Source organism: Ursus maritimus, unplaced genomic scaffold (assembly GCF_017311325.1).
Source record: "Ursus maritimus isolate PB19 unplaced genomic scaffold, ASM1731132v1 scaffold_2, whole genome shotgun sequence".
Taxonomy (NCBI): Eukaryota; Metazoa; Chordata; class Mammalia; order Carnivora; family Ursidae; genus Ursus; species Ursus maritimus.
In genome coordinates, this window is record NW_024424452.1 from 39,692,285 (window position 1) to 39,709,486 (window position 17,202).

General features: G+C 45.1%; 2 protein-coding genes across 3 annotated transcripts in view; one reads left to right on the forward strand and one right to left on the reverse strand.

The window, feature by feature from the left end:
- Positions 1-1,319: 1,319 nt before the first annotated feature.
- RPS27 (ribosomal protein S27) lies at positions 1,320-2,689 on the forward strand. Its single transcript, XM_040635695.1, has 4 exons — positions 1,320-1,448; positions 1,712-1,820; positions 2,126-2,236; positions 2,606-2,689. The coding sequence occupies exons 1-4, from the start codon at positions 1,443-1,445 to the stop codon at positions 2,632-2,634; spliced, it is 255 nt and encodes an 84-aa protein (XP_040491629.1). The 5' UTR covers positions 1,320-1,442; the 3' UTR covers positions 2,635-2,689.
- Positions 2,690-2,965: 276 nt separating this feature from the next.
- Positions 2,966-17,202, reverse strand: part of NUP210L (nucleoporin 210 like) — a 74,676-nt gene continuing 60,439 nt past the window's right edge. The window contains exons 32-40 of one of the 2 annotated variants that reach the window (XM_040635696.1): positions 16,891-17,108; positions 14,929-15,065; positions 11,975-12,101; positions 9,171-9,320; positions 7,547-7,797; positions 6,477-6,681; positions 3,612-3,716; positions 3,260-3,334; positions 2,966-3,174 (exon numbers count right to left, since the gene is read on the reverse strand). In XM_040635696.1, the coding sequence (XP_040491630.1) occupies positions 3,071-3,174; positions 3,260-3,334; positions 3,612-3,716; positions 6,477-6,681; positions 7,547-7,797; positions 9,171-9,320; positions 11,975-12,101; positions 14,929-15,065; positions 16,891-17,108 (1,372 nt within the window). In that variant the 3' untranslated portion in view covers positions 2,966-3,070. The remainder of the gene's footprint in view (positions 3,175-3,259; positions 3,335-3,611; positions 3,717-6,476; positions 6,682-7,546; positions 7,798-9,170; positions 9,321-11,974; positions 12,102-14,928; positions 15,066-16,890; positions 17,109-17,202) is intronic. The other variant, XM_040635697.1, reaches the window with a different exon arrangement.

Below are 17,202 nucleotides of genomic sequence, written 5' to 3' on the forward strand. Positions count from 1 at the left end.
AGGAGTGGGAGAAGCGGGCTCCTTGCCGAGCGGGGAGCCGGATGCGGGGCTCCATTCCCAGACCCTGGGATCCTGACCAGTGCAGAAGGCAGACGCTTAGCGCTCAACCACTGAGCCCCGCAGGCGCCCCCCCCCCCAATCTGTTAAGTTACTCTTCAACTTTCATGAACGGTTCTGATAAAAACCCATCAATTCTTTTTTCATTTTGCCTGTTCTGGACTCTTCGTCCCCAGAGCATGGTGTGTGCGGTGCTCACCTCTCGGAACAGCACTTATGCTGGTGTACACCGGCTGTCACTGGACCCTAACCCCAGCACGCTCCGCCCTTAGCCCTCAGAGCCCTGGCAACCCCCTCACTCCTGGCGGGCTCGTCTGGCCTGGGTTTTTGTCTTCACAAGCTCTTCCATCAACCTAGAATGCTTTTCTCCGGACTGCGGCAGGGCTGACCCCCGGCTTTCAGATTTCAGCCTCAATGTTATTTCCTCAGGGGATCTTCTGGCCCCTCAGTGGTGTGCTGGACCGGTTCTTGCTGGTCATTAAGAACAACGCCGTGTTTAACGAGGTCACACCGGTAGTGTGAAACTGGCCACAGTGGAAATACTTACACCACTGAAATTAGCGAAGGCGAGTCAGGGCTCCAGGCCCGTTGTTCAACTTTCACCAGCACGCCCTGACTGGAACTCACATGCCTCTCCTTCGAGCCCAAGATGCCACGCGAGTCATCTTCGATCCTCCTGACAAAGGAACATTCTAAACGTTGGGTCCGACTGTAGAAGATGATGCTTCGGTCTTCACGTTTGCTTTCTTCTCGTTCCGTCAAGCGTGTCAGTGCTGCGAGGATTTGAAAGCTCGGGAAGTCCGCGCTGCTGCCGATGGGCGGGAAGGGCTGTGGGAATGTCAAGTGGCGCCGCCGCCTCGGACGGCGGGGCGGCAGGACTTCGGGCGGCTTCTTGGGCTGTGCGGGGCTTCTCTTTCCAGTGTCCGCCCGACACAGCGTGCGGAGCAGGCGCCACGCCGCCCACAGCGAGCACTACGTTGGCGTCTGATACCGTCATTAAAAGGAAAAGACTGGAAAGACGCAACAAAACTCAGCGGCGGCTAACCCTCGCAGTAGGCTCGGGATGCGAGAAATAGGAGGGCTTGTTTTTCCCGTTTTTACACTTCTGAGTTGTTAACTGGCAAGGTAAACCCACTGAAAAACAGCCAAGGAATCCGAGAAGTCACGGGCACGACTCGGCCGCACCGTCTTCCTCAGCGGACCTTATTAACACACTTTCACGTCGCGGCACAGCAACCCCCGTCGGAAAGCGCACGTTAGAGGCGGTGCGCGGGCTCCGGCATGGCTGCCGAACGCGTGCGCGTCACTTCCGGCGGGCGGCGGATATAAGCGGCAGGATTTCCGCTTTCGCTCCTTTCCGGCGGTGACGACCTCCCTACGAGAACATGCCTGTGAGTTCCTCGGCCGGGCTCGGCGGATCCCTCGCCTCCCGCGCGCGCGCGCCCTCCTCGGGTGCGGGCCTTGCGGGGCCGGCCGCGGGCTTCGGACCTCGGGCGGCGGGCGCGGGGGCGGGCGGCGCGCGGCCCGGGGCCCGGGGCGGGGGTAAGATGGCGGCCCCGCTGCGGACGCCGGGCGGCGCGGGCTGTTGCTGCCGCTGCTGTCGCTGCCGCCCGGGGCCTCCGCCGCCCTGACCGTGCCTGTCTGCCCCTCGTAGCTCGCGAAGGACCTCCTGCACCCGTCCCCGGAAGAGGAGAAGAGGAAGCACAAGAAGAAGCGCCTGGTGCAGAGCCCCAACTCCTACTTCATGGACGTGAAGTGCCCGGGTGAGGGGCGCCGCCCGGGGGGACGACGACGACTGGTGGGGGGAGTGAGGGTCTGGAGACGGCAGGGGGGGGTTGGATCCCGGAGGAGACAGTGGGCCGGCCGGGGGGAGGGGCTCGGCGGGCCGGGCTGCTTCCGAGCGGGCTCGAACGTGCATGTGGATCCGGCCCGTCCCGTCTAGCGGGGACGGTGCATTTTGAGGTGACGGAACGTCCCTGTCCTGACAGTTAACGCATGCGGGCCTGCGCTCGAGCGAAGAAAGGCGTGGAAAGGTCCTAACTCCCTGCTTCTTGATGTCTCTTCCCAGGATGCTACAAAATCACCACCGTCTTTAGCCACGCACAAACGGTAGTTTTGTGTGTCGGCTGCTCCACTGTCCTCTGCCAGCCCACAGGAGGAAAAGCAAGGCTTACAGAAGGTGAGCGGATGAACGAACGTTGTCATTTTGAACTTTGAATTTTGTAGCGAGAGGGATCGTGTGTCAGTTATCTAACTGCCTCGTAAAGAAAGTCATTCGTCCACCTCCCCTCAAAAAGTATTACGAGAAACCACATATTTCTTAGTTTCAAAACACTGAGGTCTAAAGTTGAGGAGGAGGGGTAATAAAAGGGTCGTTTGAGCTAACGATAGTAAGTTTCTTAAACAACTGAAGTGGTAGCTACAGGTTTAGAGGAAAGTAAACATGTAGCTTTCTTGTGGGTGGATCATCAGGCATGCCCTTGTTTTGTGGGGGTGGGGCAGGATAAGTAGACCGTTGTGGGTTAATCTCTGAACTTTTTTCTTCCAGGATGCTCCTTCAGGCGGAAGCAGCACTAAAAGCACCCTAAATGAAGATGAGTGGGACACTATCCCAATAAACAGATTTTGGATACATCCTGTTTATTGTCTTTGTTTTACTGCTAGGAAGTTCCTACCTCAAGTACTCAGGGGCAACCAGAAGAGTGGACTGCTAGTCATTTGGGGCAAGTAAGTGGCCAATACTTAAAAAATCTATTTGGGACATTTCTGTCCAACTAGGCTCACTGAATAAATCTTTGGAACTTGATAGGAATGTGGGATACTATATAAATGGATATTTTCTTTCACCTTTATGTTTTCGTAGCATTAAGAACTGAGTTGACCTTTAAAACACAGCCCAACACACCACTTCAGTGCAGAACAACTTAGGATCCTTTATTTAGTTTTCAGAAGCCTAGTTCGGGGGCTTATGGCTCCGGTTCTCTATAGTTGAGGGGATTTGTCCAAGTGGAGATTAGTGCCTTACACTCCACAGCCAGTGTTGTAGCCGACTCTGGCCTGGTGGGGGTTGTGGACTCATGAAAGGTGGGGGAGAACGTCTGGTGGAGGTATAAGAACCTAGGAGTAAAAAGGAGAAACAGATGAAGTGTGAATAAAATGTGGATATTTGAGCTTTTCAAAGGTGAAGGTGGTGATCCTTTACCTGCTTGTGGTGTGCTTAGAGTTGGTACGTAAACAACAGGAACTGTCTGTATCTTGTTTAAGAAGGCATTGTATGCTGGAAAGAGAAGAAGGCAGATGTCATCATCTCAAGTCTTAGCAGTGGTTTCCACTTCCAAGTGGGGTCTGTCACATGCAGTTCACTGCTTCGTGGTAAGTTGAGCAGGACCCTTCATCCACTAGGTGACGGGCTAGGGAGGCTGAATGAGTTCCAACTGCTTGTCAGAAGTGAGATGTGATAAACAGCTAATTTTCATTCTCATAGTTGGTGAAATTAAATGAAGGCAGTTTCTAAGTCAAAGTCCATGGTGCTGAATGTTGTAAGGGCTTCTTACCTAGAAAGATGAAAGCTGTTGATGCCAGCACTGCAAAGAGGGTAAAGAGGATGGTCTGGTGAGAACCCAGGAACTTCTGGAGGATACCTGAATCTTCACATTGATCTGTGCATTGGTCAGAACAATATAAGGTAATAGTTACTTAAAGCATTCAGGGCAGGTAGCTGTATTTAAAATTAAACACAAGGTCACGGGTATCCAGCAGAAGCTCTCAAAACCCAGCCCTCTGGGAAATTGTTTTGCTTTTTTACAGAGTAAAAGAGGTGAATTATGTATTTGGTTCTCCACCTCTTTTTGGCTTGTTCCTATTTCCTAGGTAATAAACTCCCAAACTTTGAATTTTGTATTTCTTCTCAACTTAAAAAATGGATATTTAGATACTCTGCTACCTTAAGATGGCTGTTACCTTTCCTGTGTATTTTAATTCCAACTGACTTGCTTCTCTTAACCAAATTTGTGATTGTGGCAACTGAACTTCCAGGTCTAATCCCTCTAACCTGAAATCTTTATTTGGATCACCAACCACTTTTTAAATCCAGGGGGGGTCCCCTTGTCATTTTTTACTTAGAATGTCATTTGTAGGGAGCATTCTGATTTTTGTATAACACTGTCATCAATAAAACTTAAGACTTGTGTTTTTGAAGCACACTTGACATTTGACTTTGGTTATTTCAAATTCTTCAGTATCTAGAAATGAACACCTGCCCCAGCAGATTCCCCTGAACTTCAGGTCCTGTCACCAGGCCTTCCTACCTAGTTCCTATTCTGCATCCCTAATATAGGCCCACTAACCTTTGAACTTGTAACTGATTTTACTTCTCATGGTACTTTGTTTCAGAACTGCTTACAAACTGCTCTGAAGAACAGTTTGAGATTGTGAAAATTCTCTATACTAATCCTTGATCAGATCCAACTGTTGAAAGCTTTTGGCTTTCCAATGTTTACAGGTTAAGAGTCCAAATAAAACTTAAGGAACATGATCAGCCTTTCCAATACCCCTTTGTTCTAGCTACAATGAACTAATTACTAGTTCCCTAATTAGGCCCTGTCTTATCTAATTTCTGTACCAGGTACTGTGCCTGGCATATACCAGTGGGCACTCAACATGCTTGTGTGAATAAGCTGAAGGCTGGGTTGAATCTTTGTGTCTGACCACTCCTACCTACCATGTTTGTACTGTTCCCACTGGTCCCTCTTAGCTCTGAGAAGTGCAGAGGTTCTTAACCACTTATTTTGCCATGAGCAACTTGGGCAGTATGGTGAAACCTATGGATCCTATCTCAGAATGTTTTTACTTGCAGGAAATGTGTAGGAGTAAAGGAAACCAATTATATAGAAATTAGCCAAAATGGAATAAATTTGTGATATAGCTATGTTATACACTTAGCAAGATGTTAAAAATGTCCTTTTTGATAACAAGTGATACTTTCTTAGTAACAAGAAAGATATAGGCTCCAGTCTGATTAACTGCTGTAATTTTTATGTAATTTTGAAGTGATTTTGAGATCCAATAATTGGAACATGAAAATAATCTGAATTCTGAGTCACACATTGCTATTACTGTGGTTTGTTGCCTATATTCATAAAATCAGCGGAAATGGAGACTTACAGTCAGATGTTAATTGAAAATAAAGGTGCAATTTTTCCCCCCACTGAAGGTCATGGGCACAGGAATTCCATCCATTGACCCTTGCAGAAATCCATTAAAACTCTTGATTTAAAAATTCTAACAGAAAGAACATAGAGTTGAACACTGTTTCTAGTCCTGGGACCTTTAGCATCTCAATTTCCTCAATTCTTAAAGAGAAAAACATCTACTTCAGGAGTTAGGAGCAAACAAATGCGTGTAACATGCACGTAGGGTGTTGGCCAGGACGGATCGGGTACTCGTATGAACAGACCTTCCTTCCACTTGAGATGAACAAGGGTTCAGTCCAGTTCACTCCTAGTTAATTCAAAGAACACTTTATCTAGAGGGATGGGCGAGTAGAAGTGACAGGATAAGGAGAATGATTGTTTGGCTTTCCTAACACTTTTCCATGACTACACATGTTCCCATTCCACCCAGACCTGGCACAGTTTCTAAGCTGAGTAATGGCTAGAAACGGGATTTTGGAGAGCGAAGTCTTAGTGCTAGGACTATCACCATTTGCCCACTGCCCTGATGCAAAAAGATCTGCCAGGTATTTTTGAAGAAATACATTTATCAAGAGGTTTAAAACACGGAAAATAGTACACTTAACAAGGCTGAGAAGTTCTTGTTAAGTTGTTAACTATTAAATACGTACGTTAAGTAGAATATCTTGATGGTGTTAAGAGAGCGCCCTGAATGTTCTAGGTAAGCTTGGAAAATAAAAATCCAGGGATGCTTGGCTGGCTCAGTAAGTTGAGCAGCTGCCTTCAGCTTGGGTCATGATCCCAGGGTCCTGGGATCAAAGTCCTGCATTGGGATCTTTGCTCAGCGGGGAACCTGCTTCTCCCTCTCCCTCCCGCTCCCCATGCTTAGGCCTGTGTGCCCTCTCGCATGCTCACTCTCTGACAAATTAAAAAAAAAAAAAAAAAGTCCATGCCCCAGCTAGTTTGAATAATCTTGGTCAAGTGACTGAATGTTTCTCATTAACTAAGCAATACATTTCTGTGGTCTTTCCTCCTGGAGATTAAAAACAGGAGCCCCCTGGGACACCTGGGTGGCTCAGTTCGTTGAGCGTCTGCCTTCAGCTCAGGTCATGATCCTGGGTCCCTGGGATAGGTCCCAAAGGACCGTTTCTCCCTCTGCCTGCTGCTCCCCCTGCTTGTTTTCTCTCTCTCTGGCAAATAAATTAAAAAAAATCTGTTAAACAAAAACCAGGAGCCTCCAGTGCTCACCTGCACCAGACTTATCCTTCAGAGCTCTCACTAGCACAGCCTCACTTTGACTGGTGAGCTCACAGGAAATATTGATGAAAATGGGTGATGCCATCTGCTGAAGGGAGGTGAAGTTGACTACTCTTACGGGATAGACTGCCAGGCCAGGTGTGAGGGAAGACTGCCTGTGGCCAGAGACCACTAGGACTGGGGAGCTGGGGAAGACCTTGGAGAAAAGATAAAATGGCACTTGGTTGACAGAAGAAAAATCAGTTTTGTATCAATACTGCGTTCCAATCTTAAACATACAGTAAGATCCCTGTTTATTTCTAGTTAGTAATCTGAAGATAAGTCATTGCTTTTTCACACTGATGTGTTGAAGTAGGTAAGGGAAGAAAATGATCTATGGGAATAAAATAGGCTTCAAAAGAAAAGTTTTAAACTAGGGGCACCTTCGTGGCTCTGTTGGTTGAGCATCTGACTCGGATTCAGTTCAGGTCCTGATTGGCTGGAGGGATCCAGCCCTGTGTTGGGCTCCACACACAGCAGGGGTCTGCTTGGATACTCTCTCCCCTGCTGCTGATCCCCACCCCAGCCCCGCTCACATGCACTCCCTCTTTATCAAATCTTAAAAAAAAAAAGTTTTGGTTGCCTGGGTGGTTCAGTTAAGTGTCTGCCTTCAGCTCAGGTCATGATCCCAGGGTCCTGGAATTGAGCCCCACATCCGCCTCCCTGCTCAGCGGGGAGCCTGCTTCTCCCTCTCCCACAGTCCCTCTCCCTGCTCATGCTCTTTCTTTGTCAAATCTTAAAAAAAAAACAAAAAACTTTAAATTAGGATTCTAAAGATTGTTTAAGATGATACTGGTGTTCTCTTCCAGACCGACAAAGCTCATGACCTAAATTCTGGACTCTGGGAGTCCCCTGGCATGGTGAAGAAGACAGGTCTTCTTCATTCTGTTTTAAGAACCCCCTCTTGTGGTGAATTTTATCAAAGTCATTCCCTAACTGTTCCTTTGCCCTTGGACTAGGAATGAAGACTACTTTTTCAAAACTTTGATCTCCGTTACGTTTTGGTTCAGTGCTTCACATACCTCTAGCTTCTCAAGAACTCTGTCCACCCCCAGCACTCTTATCTCCCCGATGTCTTGTCTGTGGCTAAGAACCAATTCTGACTGGTTGATGTAAAAGGCTGGGACGAAAGGAATGAGGATTCTTTGCATTCCATTCTTGCTCCGTTCACTGACCAGTGTGGCCCACCCGTAGACTGAGGTGTCAGCCATGCTGAGGGCCTGGAGCAGCTCTTCTGACTGGGGTCGAACCTTGATTAGGCAGACATAAACCCCTGAAGAAAAGATGAAAAACCTGAGCGGGGAAGGTTGAGAGGCTCTACTGAGCCAACTGGCTTAAAACAGGAAAAATGGAAGCAAGTTCAGAAGAAAATGTGAACTCAACTTTGTTCACTATTAGCAGCCTATTGGCCAATGTGGGGGGAGGATACCAAAGAAAAACAGTCCCAGACAACCCACAGTTGAACTTGTTGCTTAAATCAACATAGGGGGAGTAGTAAGTAACACAGTGCAAACAGGGAAATTAAGGGGACATAGAATGAAGTAACCAAGAGTTGCCAAGATGAGGAAAGTTTTTGAAGGATGCTTTGAGCATGGCTTAGTCACTTCTCTGTCAAACCGTACCTTGATGGAGTACTGTTGTTCTAGTTACCCATGCTCAAACTCAGCTGTCTTTTCACAGACACCCTTTCCTTCATTCCTAAATCCAACCATCCTTCAAATCTTGCTAACTCACTCATCTTTGGAAATTTCTGACACCTGCCCCTCTGTTAGTATCTTCCTGTTACTCTGGGCTAGACCCTCATCAGTTCATGCTTGGATTACTGCAGTGGCCCCCTTACTGGCCTCCTTGCCTCCTACTCTTCCCTCTCCATTCTGTGTCCTGCCAAGCTCCAGGCCCTTGATTACCTGGGATGTCCTGGCCTCTGGCCTCTTCACATCTAGCTCACTCCTAGTCACCCTTCCACATGCCTTGCTGTGTAAAACCACACTCTAACCCCTAGGTTTGAGGTAAATGCTCCTCTTCTCTTTCTGAATCTGCAGCATCCCATGCATCTCTATTCCGTGACGGATCACCCTGCGCAGCACTCGTGAAAATGAAAAGCCCTGTCTTGCTCCCCTATGTACACCTAGTGCGTGTCCGGGCGCCAGGCATTCTGTTTAGTGCCCACCGGTTTGCTGAGTGAGCCTTCCTTCAGTGGCGGCTCATTACTCACGCCATACTGCCTGGCCTTGGAGCAGAAGGTCTTGGGCTGTGGCACTATCCTATTTATGCCTTACGTTTGACATGAATCCTCTCATTTTAGATCAGATGATTTACATGAAATTCCGATGTCATGCCTGTTTCTACTTTACGCTAGTTAATGCTACTCTGCTTGGGATAGCCTTCATCAATAAACAAACACAGCTACTTCCTGGAGATAAAAGATGAATGATCTGAGCCCAGAGATAACAGGGACTAGAAAGAAGAAAATAGATGACTATAATAGAAAAGCACAGGGTGTTACAGAGATTAAACAAAAATGTTAGTTGAGAAAGTTTCCATAGTTACATAGCAGAAGAAACTGGAAAGTGTAAATGCAATCCAATTGGGCTGCACTGTACAGAGATGGAAACAAGGGCCCCAGATCCAGCTGGGGGGACCCACCTTTCTCCATGCTGAAACCTGCAGAGACATGGAAAATTTTGCTTGCTGGGATGTCTAGCAAAGTATTACTGAACTGCACATGGCAAAGCACGAGGGTCTCAGGAAGAAGTATTGTTGTAATGGCCAAGGCCTGACTTGGGGTACAGGATCCTAATAAGCAGAAAAGAGATAATTGTTGTAAGAATTTGTAAAAGAGGAAACATATAAAGGCAGTAGTTTGATTTAAAAAAAAGAGGCGGGGCGCCTGGATGGCTCAGTCCGTGGAGCATCTGACTCTTGATTTCGGCTCAGGTTGTGACCCAAGGTTTTGAGACTGAGCCCCTTGTTGGGCTCCATGCTCAGCGGGGAATCTGCTTGAGATTCTCTCTCTCTCAAATAAATAAATCTTTTTTTTTTTTAAGGATTTTATTTATTTATTTGAGAGAGAGCACAAGAAGAGGGGTGGGACAAGCAGACTCCCCCCTGAGCGAGAAGCCTGACGCGGAGCTCGATCCCAAGACTCCAGGATCATGACCTGAGCCAAAGGCAAACGCTTAAATGACTGAGCCACCCAGACGCCCCTTAAATAAATGAATCTTAAAAAAACAAAAATGGGGGTGGTGAGGGGAGGCAGCTGGCTGGCTCAATCAGAGGAGCATGCAACTCTTGATCTCAGAGTTGTGAGTTTGAACCCCACACTGGGTGTAGAAATTACTTAAATAAATACTTTAAAAAACAGTAAAAAAAAAAAAAGAGGGGGGGTGATTAGGCCAGCCCTGTTGGCTTCTGCTACAATCAAGATGAAAGAATAGTTTAAGACGCTTGCTTTTGCTAGATTGTGAATGACTATAGTGAGGTTTCCATTATCAATATCATAGATGGGGTCCTCTTTCAAAAGGTTTTGGAATTCTTCAGTAGGAATGAGACAGATTCCAGGGAAACTGGACAGCTATTATAGTTCAGAGGTAGCTTTTCAGTCTAGGAAATTTCATTTTCTATAACCGATTGCAGTGTGATTCAAATTAGAGATCTCTAGAATTTTATTACAAATGGTATTTTTTTTTTTTTAAAGATTTTATTTGACAGAGAGAGAGAGAAACAGCGAGAGAGGGAACACAAGCAGGGGGAGTGGGCGAGGAAGAAGCAGGCTCACAGCGGAGGAGCCTGACGTGGGGCTCGATCCCAGAACGCCGGGATCACGCCCCGAGCCCAAGGATCACGCCCCAAGCCCAAGGCAGACGCTTAACCGTTGTGCCACCCAGGCGCCCCTATTACAAATGGTATCTTAAACAGGAGCCACGCAGCCAGCAAGAGATGGATAGCTGTAATGGATGGCATTCTAGATTAAACAGGAGCTGGTGTCCTGTTAACAAGTTTTCCCCTGCACAGTTTCTTAATGGTCTCAGTTTGCTGAAGTTCTTTCTCAGCTGCCAGTAGTCCGGTGACCATTCTCATCTTTTGGAGACTATCAGCAATATCAAAGGAGTTGTTTCATGAGGTTTCATAAAATAAGTTGTGGTTTTAGAAAGATTCTGGGGGGAAAAATTGTAATCTGTAAATCACAAGGCAGACAACAATGAGTGAATGTGTTATAAATATTTAGTACTTTGTAAAAGAACCTGGAAAACTTTAAAAACCAAATATTTATATATACTTAGATTACACTTATGATAAAATTAAATATCTAATGTGAAAAAAAATAAGTGCTTAAAAATGGAAGGACAAAAAGGGCAAGTAGACTTAAATTTTATAGTCAGTAATTATATTTTGGACTTCTTGGTTTTGCACGTTCTCTTGGCAAAAAAAAAAAAATAGAATTTGCGCTTTCTTAAAAAAAAAAAAAAGAATGAAAGAATTTACGTGGACTTTGGAGTGGGACAGATCTACCAATTCTGCCACTAACTAGTTGTTAGCTTATACATGTTACTTGCTCTTACATTCGGTACTTCTCATTTTTAAAATGATGATAATTACTACATAAGATTGTTAAATGAGGGGCGCCTGGGTGGCTCAGTTGGTTAAGCGTCCTACTTTTGATCTCAGCTCAGGTCTTGATCTCAGGGTTGTGAGTTCAAAGCCCCATGTTGGGTACTGGGCGTGGAGCCTACTTTAAAAAGAAAAAAAGATTGTTAAATGAGATAAAATATATAAAAACTGCTAACGTGCACCTAGAATCTATTAGGAATTTCTTGTATTTTAGTTTTCTCCCCCCCAACATCTTTTAAAAAATTTTACACACTTTTTTTATTTTTTTAAGTAATCTCTATGACCAATGTGGGGCTTGGACTCATTACCTTGAGATCAAGAGTCTCATGCTCCTCTGAGCCAGCCAGGCACCACCCCCAACCTTTTACTGACGGTAAATTATAGCCCAGTACAGAACAAAAAAACATACAAAGTAAATTCACTGAGTAAATAATAGGATGTCTCCCAGTCCAACAATTCTTAAATCTAGGGAAGCTGGAAAAGAACTGGGTCTTAGGCCTTATCCCAAACTTATTACTATCTGGATGGAGACTAAGACCATATTTTTAAAAAGATTTCCTTGGATAACCTTGAAAATCAGCCATATTTGGAAATCCCTGGCTTAGGCCACCTCTCAGGCAAGGTTATAACTAGAAAAACAACAGTGACTAGGTGTAGCCTATATCAAAACCTGATATCCAGTCATTTGTAAGGTCATAGCTGTCAATGATTTATTTGTTAAAGGTGGAGTCAATTTTGAAATAAAAGGAAATATGGATCACTAGTCTAAGGGGTAAATGAGTTGAAGGAACACGGGAATGATGGGAACAATTACCCAGATGTACAAAGAGACTCCCGACCTTTAAGATTAGCACCGTTCCTGCCGGTGGTGATGAAGAGCTTGAACGCAGGTGACTTGGGGGTATTGGTGAGGTAGGTCTTGAGGTCATAACTGAGCGTTAATCTTGATGATGCATTGACCACCACCTGTCAGCAAATCAAAGGAAAATCTGTACCTAAGTTCTTAGAAAATATTGTTCTCTCCCTCTCTACCCTTCATAACTTATTCAACCAAAAGCATCCTTTTCACACAAGTGCAAACTGCTCTTCTACTTCATCACATATTTAAGAACCACAAAATGTGGCAAACCTCAAAACTTCAAAATCTCTACCTTTGAGAAGAAAATAACATTTTTTTCCTAAAAGGAGGTCTTTGTCCATTACTCTGTTTGACATTTTCCCTTTGGATGACTCCCTATTAAAATGCCTTTGAAGACAACTGCAACTTTCTTTAGTTGCTTATAATCTCAGCCTTTCCTGAAACTTCAAAGTACTTTGTTTCTCTCAATGTATTTGTAATGTTCTGTCTTATACTGTAGGTATTTTTATTTTTGTTAAAAATCACTTCCTGGTTTTGGCTCAGGTCATATCATCAGGGTCGTGATCTTGGGGTTGTGAGACTGAGTCCCAAGACCGCCTCCACACTTGGTGGGGAGTCTGCTTGAGATTCTCTCCCTCTCTGGATCCCCCGCCCCAACTCCTGCATGCTCTCTCTCTCTCTCAAATAAATTAATCTTAAAATATAAAAATAAAAAGCCTTCTATTTTATCTGCCAAATTCCTAATCCTCAAGACTCAGTTTATTTTTATTTCTTTTTTTGTGTGACTCAGATCTCAAGAGTCAGTTTAAATGTCATTTCTAGAAAATTTAGCCTTAATGTCTAAGCAGAATTAAGTGACTTACTTTCTTCTGTATTCTTTTTTTTTTTGTTTTGAAGACTTACCCACCTATTTGAGGAGAGGATGCAGGAGTGGGGGGAGGGGCAGAGGGAGAGAGAGAGGGAGAGAAGCAGACTCTGCGCTGAGTACAGAGCCTGACTCCAGGCTCAATCCACGACCCTGAGATTATGACCCAAGCCGAAAATCAAGAGTCAGGCACTTAACTGACTGAGCCATTTGGGTGTGCCCCCTTCTGTATTCTTCTTTTTTCCCCCTCTTTTTTAGATTTTATTTATTTATTTGAGAGAGAGAGAGCATGAGCAGGGAGGAGGGCAGGAGGGCAGAGAGAAGCAGACTCCCCAGTGGGCAGGGAGCCCGACACAGGGCTCGATCCCAGGACCCTGAAATCATGACCTGAACCGAGGGCAGACGCTTAACCAACTGAGCCAGCCAGGCATCCCTCCCCCCTAATTTTTTTTTAAGCTGTACATCAGAGTCGCACGGCCCCCCTCCCCGAATGAGCCAGCCAGCCATGTCTGGACTCTGGGAGCACTTCTGACATGTCACTTATAAATCACTGGTCAGTTATGTTGTAGTTATTTAAACTGTCTACATGTAATTATTTCTATCACCACTAAACTGTGAACTCCTTACAAGAAGTCACCAGATACCATGTGGGCACATATTGGGCAATTTACTTATCTATAAAATTGGGATAATACTTTGCAGGGTTGTGAAAATTAAAAATAATAGTTACACTGGATGTAAAATCAAAATAAAAAAAAAACATGCAAAATGCCAAGCCCATAGTAGATGCTCAACAAAGGATAGTTGTTACATTTGAGTAATGAAAAGAGGAAAAAACAAGTCCTCTGGGCACAGAGGAGGGAGACCCGACATGTATTTAAGGGGAAAGAGAAAAGGCTTCATCAAGCCAATCCCTCACTTGTTCGACTATTTCACCTAGTAGAGGGTGTTGCTTCACCAATTCTACTTCGACATCACATTTCCCTTTCTCTCCTAAATCATTCCTAAATCATTTTTTCTCCCATCTCAAAAATGTTTGCTGACAAAATATAGCAAAAGAGTAAAGTAACAGTGTTGTTTCACTGACAAGAGATTAACAATCAACTCTGGCCCCTACAGTCTAGTACCAACCAGTAGCTACACTGAGATATAGATGTATTTTAAAAGCACACACCACCAGGTGCCCCTGGTGGTCTTGTTTTAAAGATTTATTGGGACGCCTGGGTGGCTCAGTTGGTTAAGCATCTGCCTTTGGCTCGAGGTCATGATCCCTGGGATCAAGTCCCGCATCAGGCTCCTTGCTCAGTAGGAAATCTGCTTCTCCCTCTGACTGCTGCTCCCCCTGCTTGTGCTCTCTCTCCCTGTCAAATAAATAAATAAAAAACTTAAAAAAGAAATGAGAAATACTATAATCTTGTATTAAGAAAGATCACGTACAGCTGAACAGGATACATGTATACGAATATACTCCAATACATAATTAAAATATAAAAAAGATTTGTTTATTTGAGGGGGGAGAGACAGAGGGAGAGAGAGAATCTCAAGCAGACTCCCTACTGAGCACAGAGCCCGACGTGGGGCTCAATCTCACAACCCTGAGATCATGACCTGAGCCAAATCGCTGAACTGATTGAGCCAGCCAGGCGCTCCACCACAGTGATATTTTAAAGTAAAAATCACACTAGTCTTTCTTCTGAAACTTTTTTTTTTTTTTTTTGAGAGAGAGCAAGAGAGAGAGCACAAGAAGGGGGAAAGAGCAGAGGGAGAGGAAGAAGCAGGCTCCATGCTGAGCAGGGAGCCCAATGTGGGGCTTGATCCCAGGACCCCCGGATCATGACCCGAGCCAAAGGCAGACGCCTAACTGACAGAGCCACCGAGGCGCCCCTTATTTGTTTATTTATTTATTTTTCCTTCTGGTTAAGAATCCTATTCACTGTTTAGTTTTATGTTCCAAAGTTTTCTGGCTGGCTTTATATCTGACATGTCAGTGTATTTCTTTTCCTGGGATGTGTATTCCATATGCATATCCCCAAATATGGAAATAGTCACCCTGGCCTTGTTAGGGTTACCTCTCGATATGTTTTCACCACTCCTGGGATGTCATGAAAGACTGTTGCGATTCCCGGACTCCTGGCCATTCCTACTCCAGTGCCAGTGTCTGTCTGTAGAATGTTGTCTGCAGAAATCATCCATATCCCAGGTTCACCTTAGAAAAGACAAGAGAAAAAACTTGGTTGCAACCTCTGATCTAAATGGATGGTCACTCTACACTTATTCAGACTCTGTAACAGTAAACCATTCAAGCATACAGATATCTCTTCCTAGGAGGAACATCCAGCTTTGAAGATAACTTTATTTTCTGAATGTCAGGCTCATATACCTTCATATACCATCATAGCCACAAAATAAAACAAGAATTACTGACCTTCAGAATCACAGAAGGAGCTACTTAGTTGGAGAACATAACTGTTCTTAGGAAAAAGGAAAAACCCCTTTTACACACAGGGATAACTCTTAGCTACTGATGGATATCAGCAGAAGACTGCAAGAAGGTGACAACTGGCAGGAGAGAAGGTTTGTATACTTTGGCTTAAGTCTCAAGGTGGCAGAGGAATGCCACCTTGAGCTTAGGTTAAATTACTGAACCTGGCTTTTGGTCCTTTTGCTTCCTCATTCAAAGTGGTATAGATTTAGGATGTCCAAGTATTCTAGAATGGAAGATAGGACAGTCCTGACAAAATCTAGCAAAAGAGTAAAGTAACAGTGTTGTTTCACTGACAAGAGATTAACAATCATAAGATTGTAACTCTGTGAACCCTAAAGCAGGGCTAGCTCAATGGCCCTGGGTTACATGTTAGTGGTGGTTGCTTGCAAATCAGTCGTTACAGGATTGGGGGTTATGACCTGAGCTCAGTGGACTCCTTCTGAATCAAGCCCTAAATATATAGAATCTGGACCCACGTCACATCACTGCACCCAGACACATGGATCCACAGTTCCCAGAAGAGGTCACAGAGCCACACACTCCCCACCCCTCACCAGTCCTACTTGGATGGATGATTGGATGCATACACCCAGGCAGGGTACACTGCCTTAGAATATACTTTCTGTAAACCCAGAGAATTAATACTCATTTTTTTTTTTAAAGATTTCCCTATCTATTCGACAGAGATAGAGAAAGCCAGCGAGAGAGGGAACACAAGCATGGGGAATGGGAGAGGAAGAAGCAGGCTCATAGCAGAAGAGCCTGATGTGGGGCTCGATCCCAGATCGTCGGGATCACGCCCTGAGCCGAAGGCAGACGCCCAACCGCTGTGCCACCCAGGCGCCCCTAATACTCATTTCTTAACCAAACGCTGATGTTCTTGCACTCAATAGTACTTCCCAGGGCGGAAATGCTTTGCTGATCAAGAGTATAGTTTAGCCCAGTACAAGGCCAAACCTTATTATGGTTACTATATATTTAAGAGTTAGGCCTTCAAATGTCCCTTACAAAACAGTGTATTCACAACTGGTTCCTAGAACTAACGCCTTACTGCATTTTCCTTCATTTTAGTTCATCCTTTACTGTTCTTCAATTTATCAATTAACCTCCTTCAGAAGCTGGGAATGGGGGAGAAGGGAAGGTACCCACACCATCTACATAATGATACAGTGAACTATGCATTCAGGAGGTGCATGGTCAATATTCCCAGAGAGGCCCTCAAGATTTTTTTTTAAAGATTTTATTTTTGGCGGCACCTAGGTGGCTCAGTTGGTTAAGCATCCAATTCTTGATTTTGGCTCAGGTCATGATCTCAGGATCATGGGATCAAGCCCCACCCTCAGGCTTATTTTTTAAAATAATCTCTATACCTAACATGGGGCTTGAACCTAACACCCTGAAATGGAGAGTCACACACTCTACGGACTGAGCCAGCCACGTGAGCCTAGGCCCTCAGACTTGAAATAATTTCAAAAAAATTATCTAAGGGATGAGTTGCTTTCTCATCCAGTTAGCTGTGAAGTTCAGAAAGGGAAGGTATCCAGACCGTTGTGGCTGAGGAGGTGAGTCCTGAAGCAGATGACATCGCCAACAAAGGTGAGCTGGGTGTCTGGCTCAATGGCGTGCTCCACAGCAACAGGGACATAATCTGCCACACCTGGGTGCCTCCGGTCCCAGATTCCCAAAAGCGTCACTCCTGTGTTCACTGCCTGGGCCACATAAGTATAGTTCCTATTCCCTGGCCCAATAAGTAGCAGGTCATCTCTGAAAGGAGATAAGAAAGTAGCAGGTAATCTCCGAAAGATCACTGTGAAGACACAGTTCTGGGGGCAGAGCTGGTCACAGCATTTTCTATTCA

Bases quoted from the DNA above. Each gene is read 5' to 3' on its own strand.
- RPS27 (XM_040635695.1), top strand. The intron at 1,821-2,125 runs GTGAGGGGCGCC...GTCTCTTCCCAG, and splicing joins CATGGACGTGAAGTGCCCGG to GATGCTACAAAATCACCACC. The intron at 2,237-2,605 runs GTGAGCGGATGA...TTTTTCTTCCAG, and splicing joins AAAAGCAAGGCTTACAGAAG to GATGCTCCTTCAGGCGGAAG.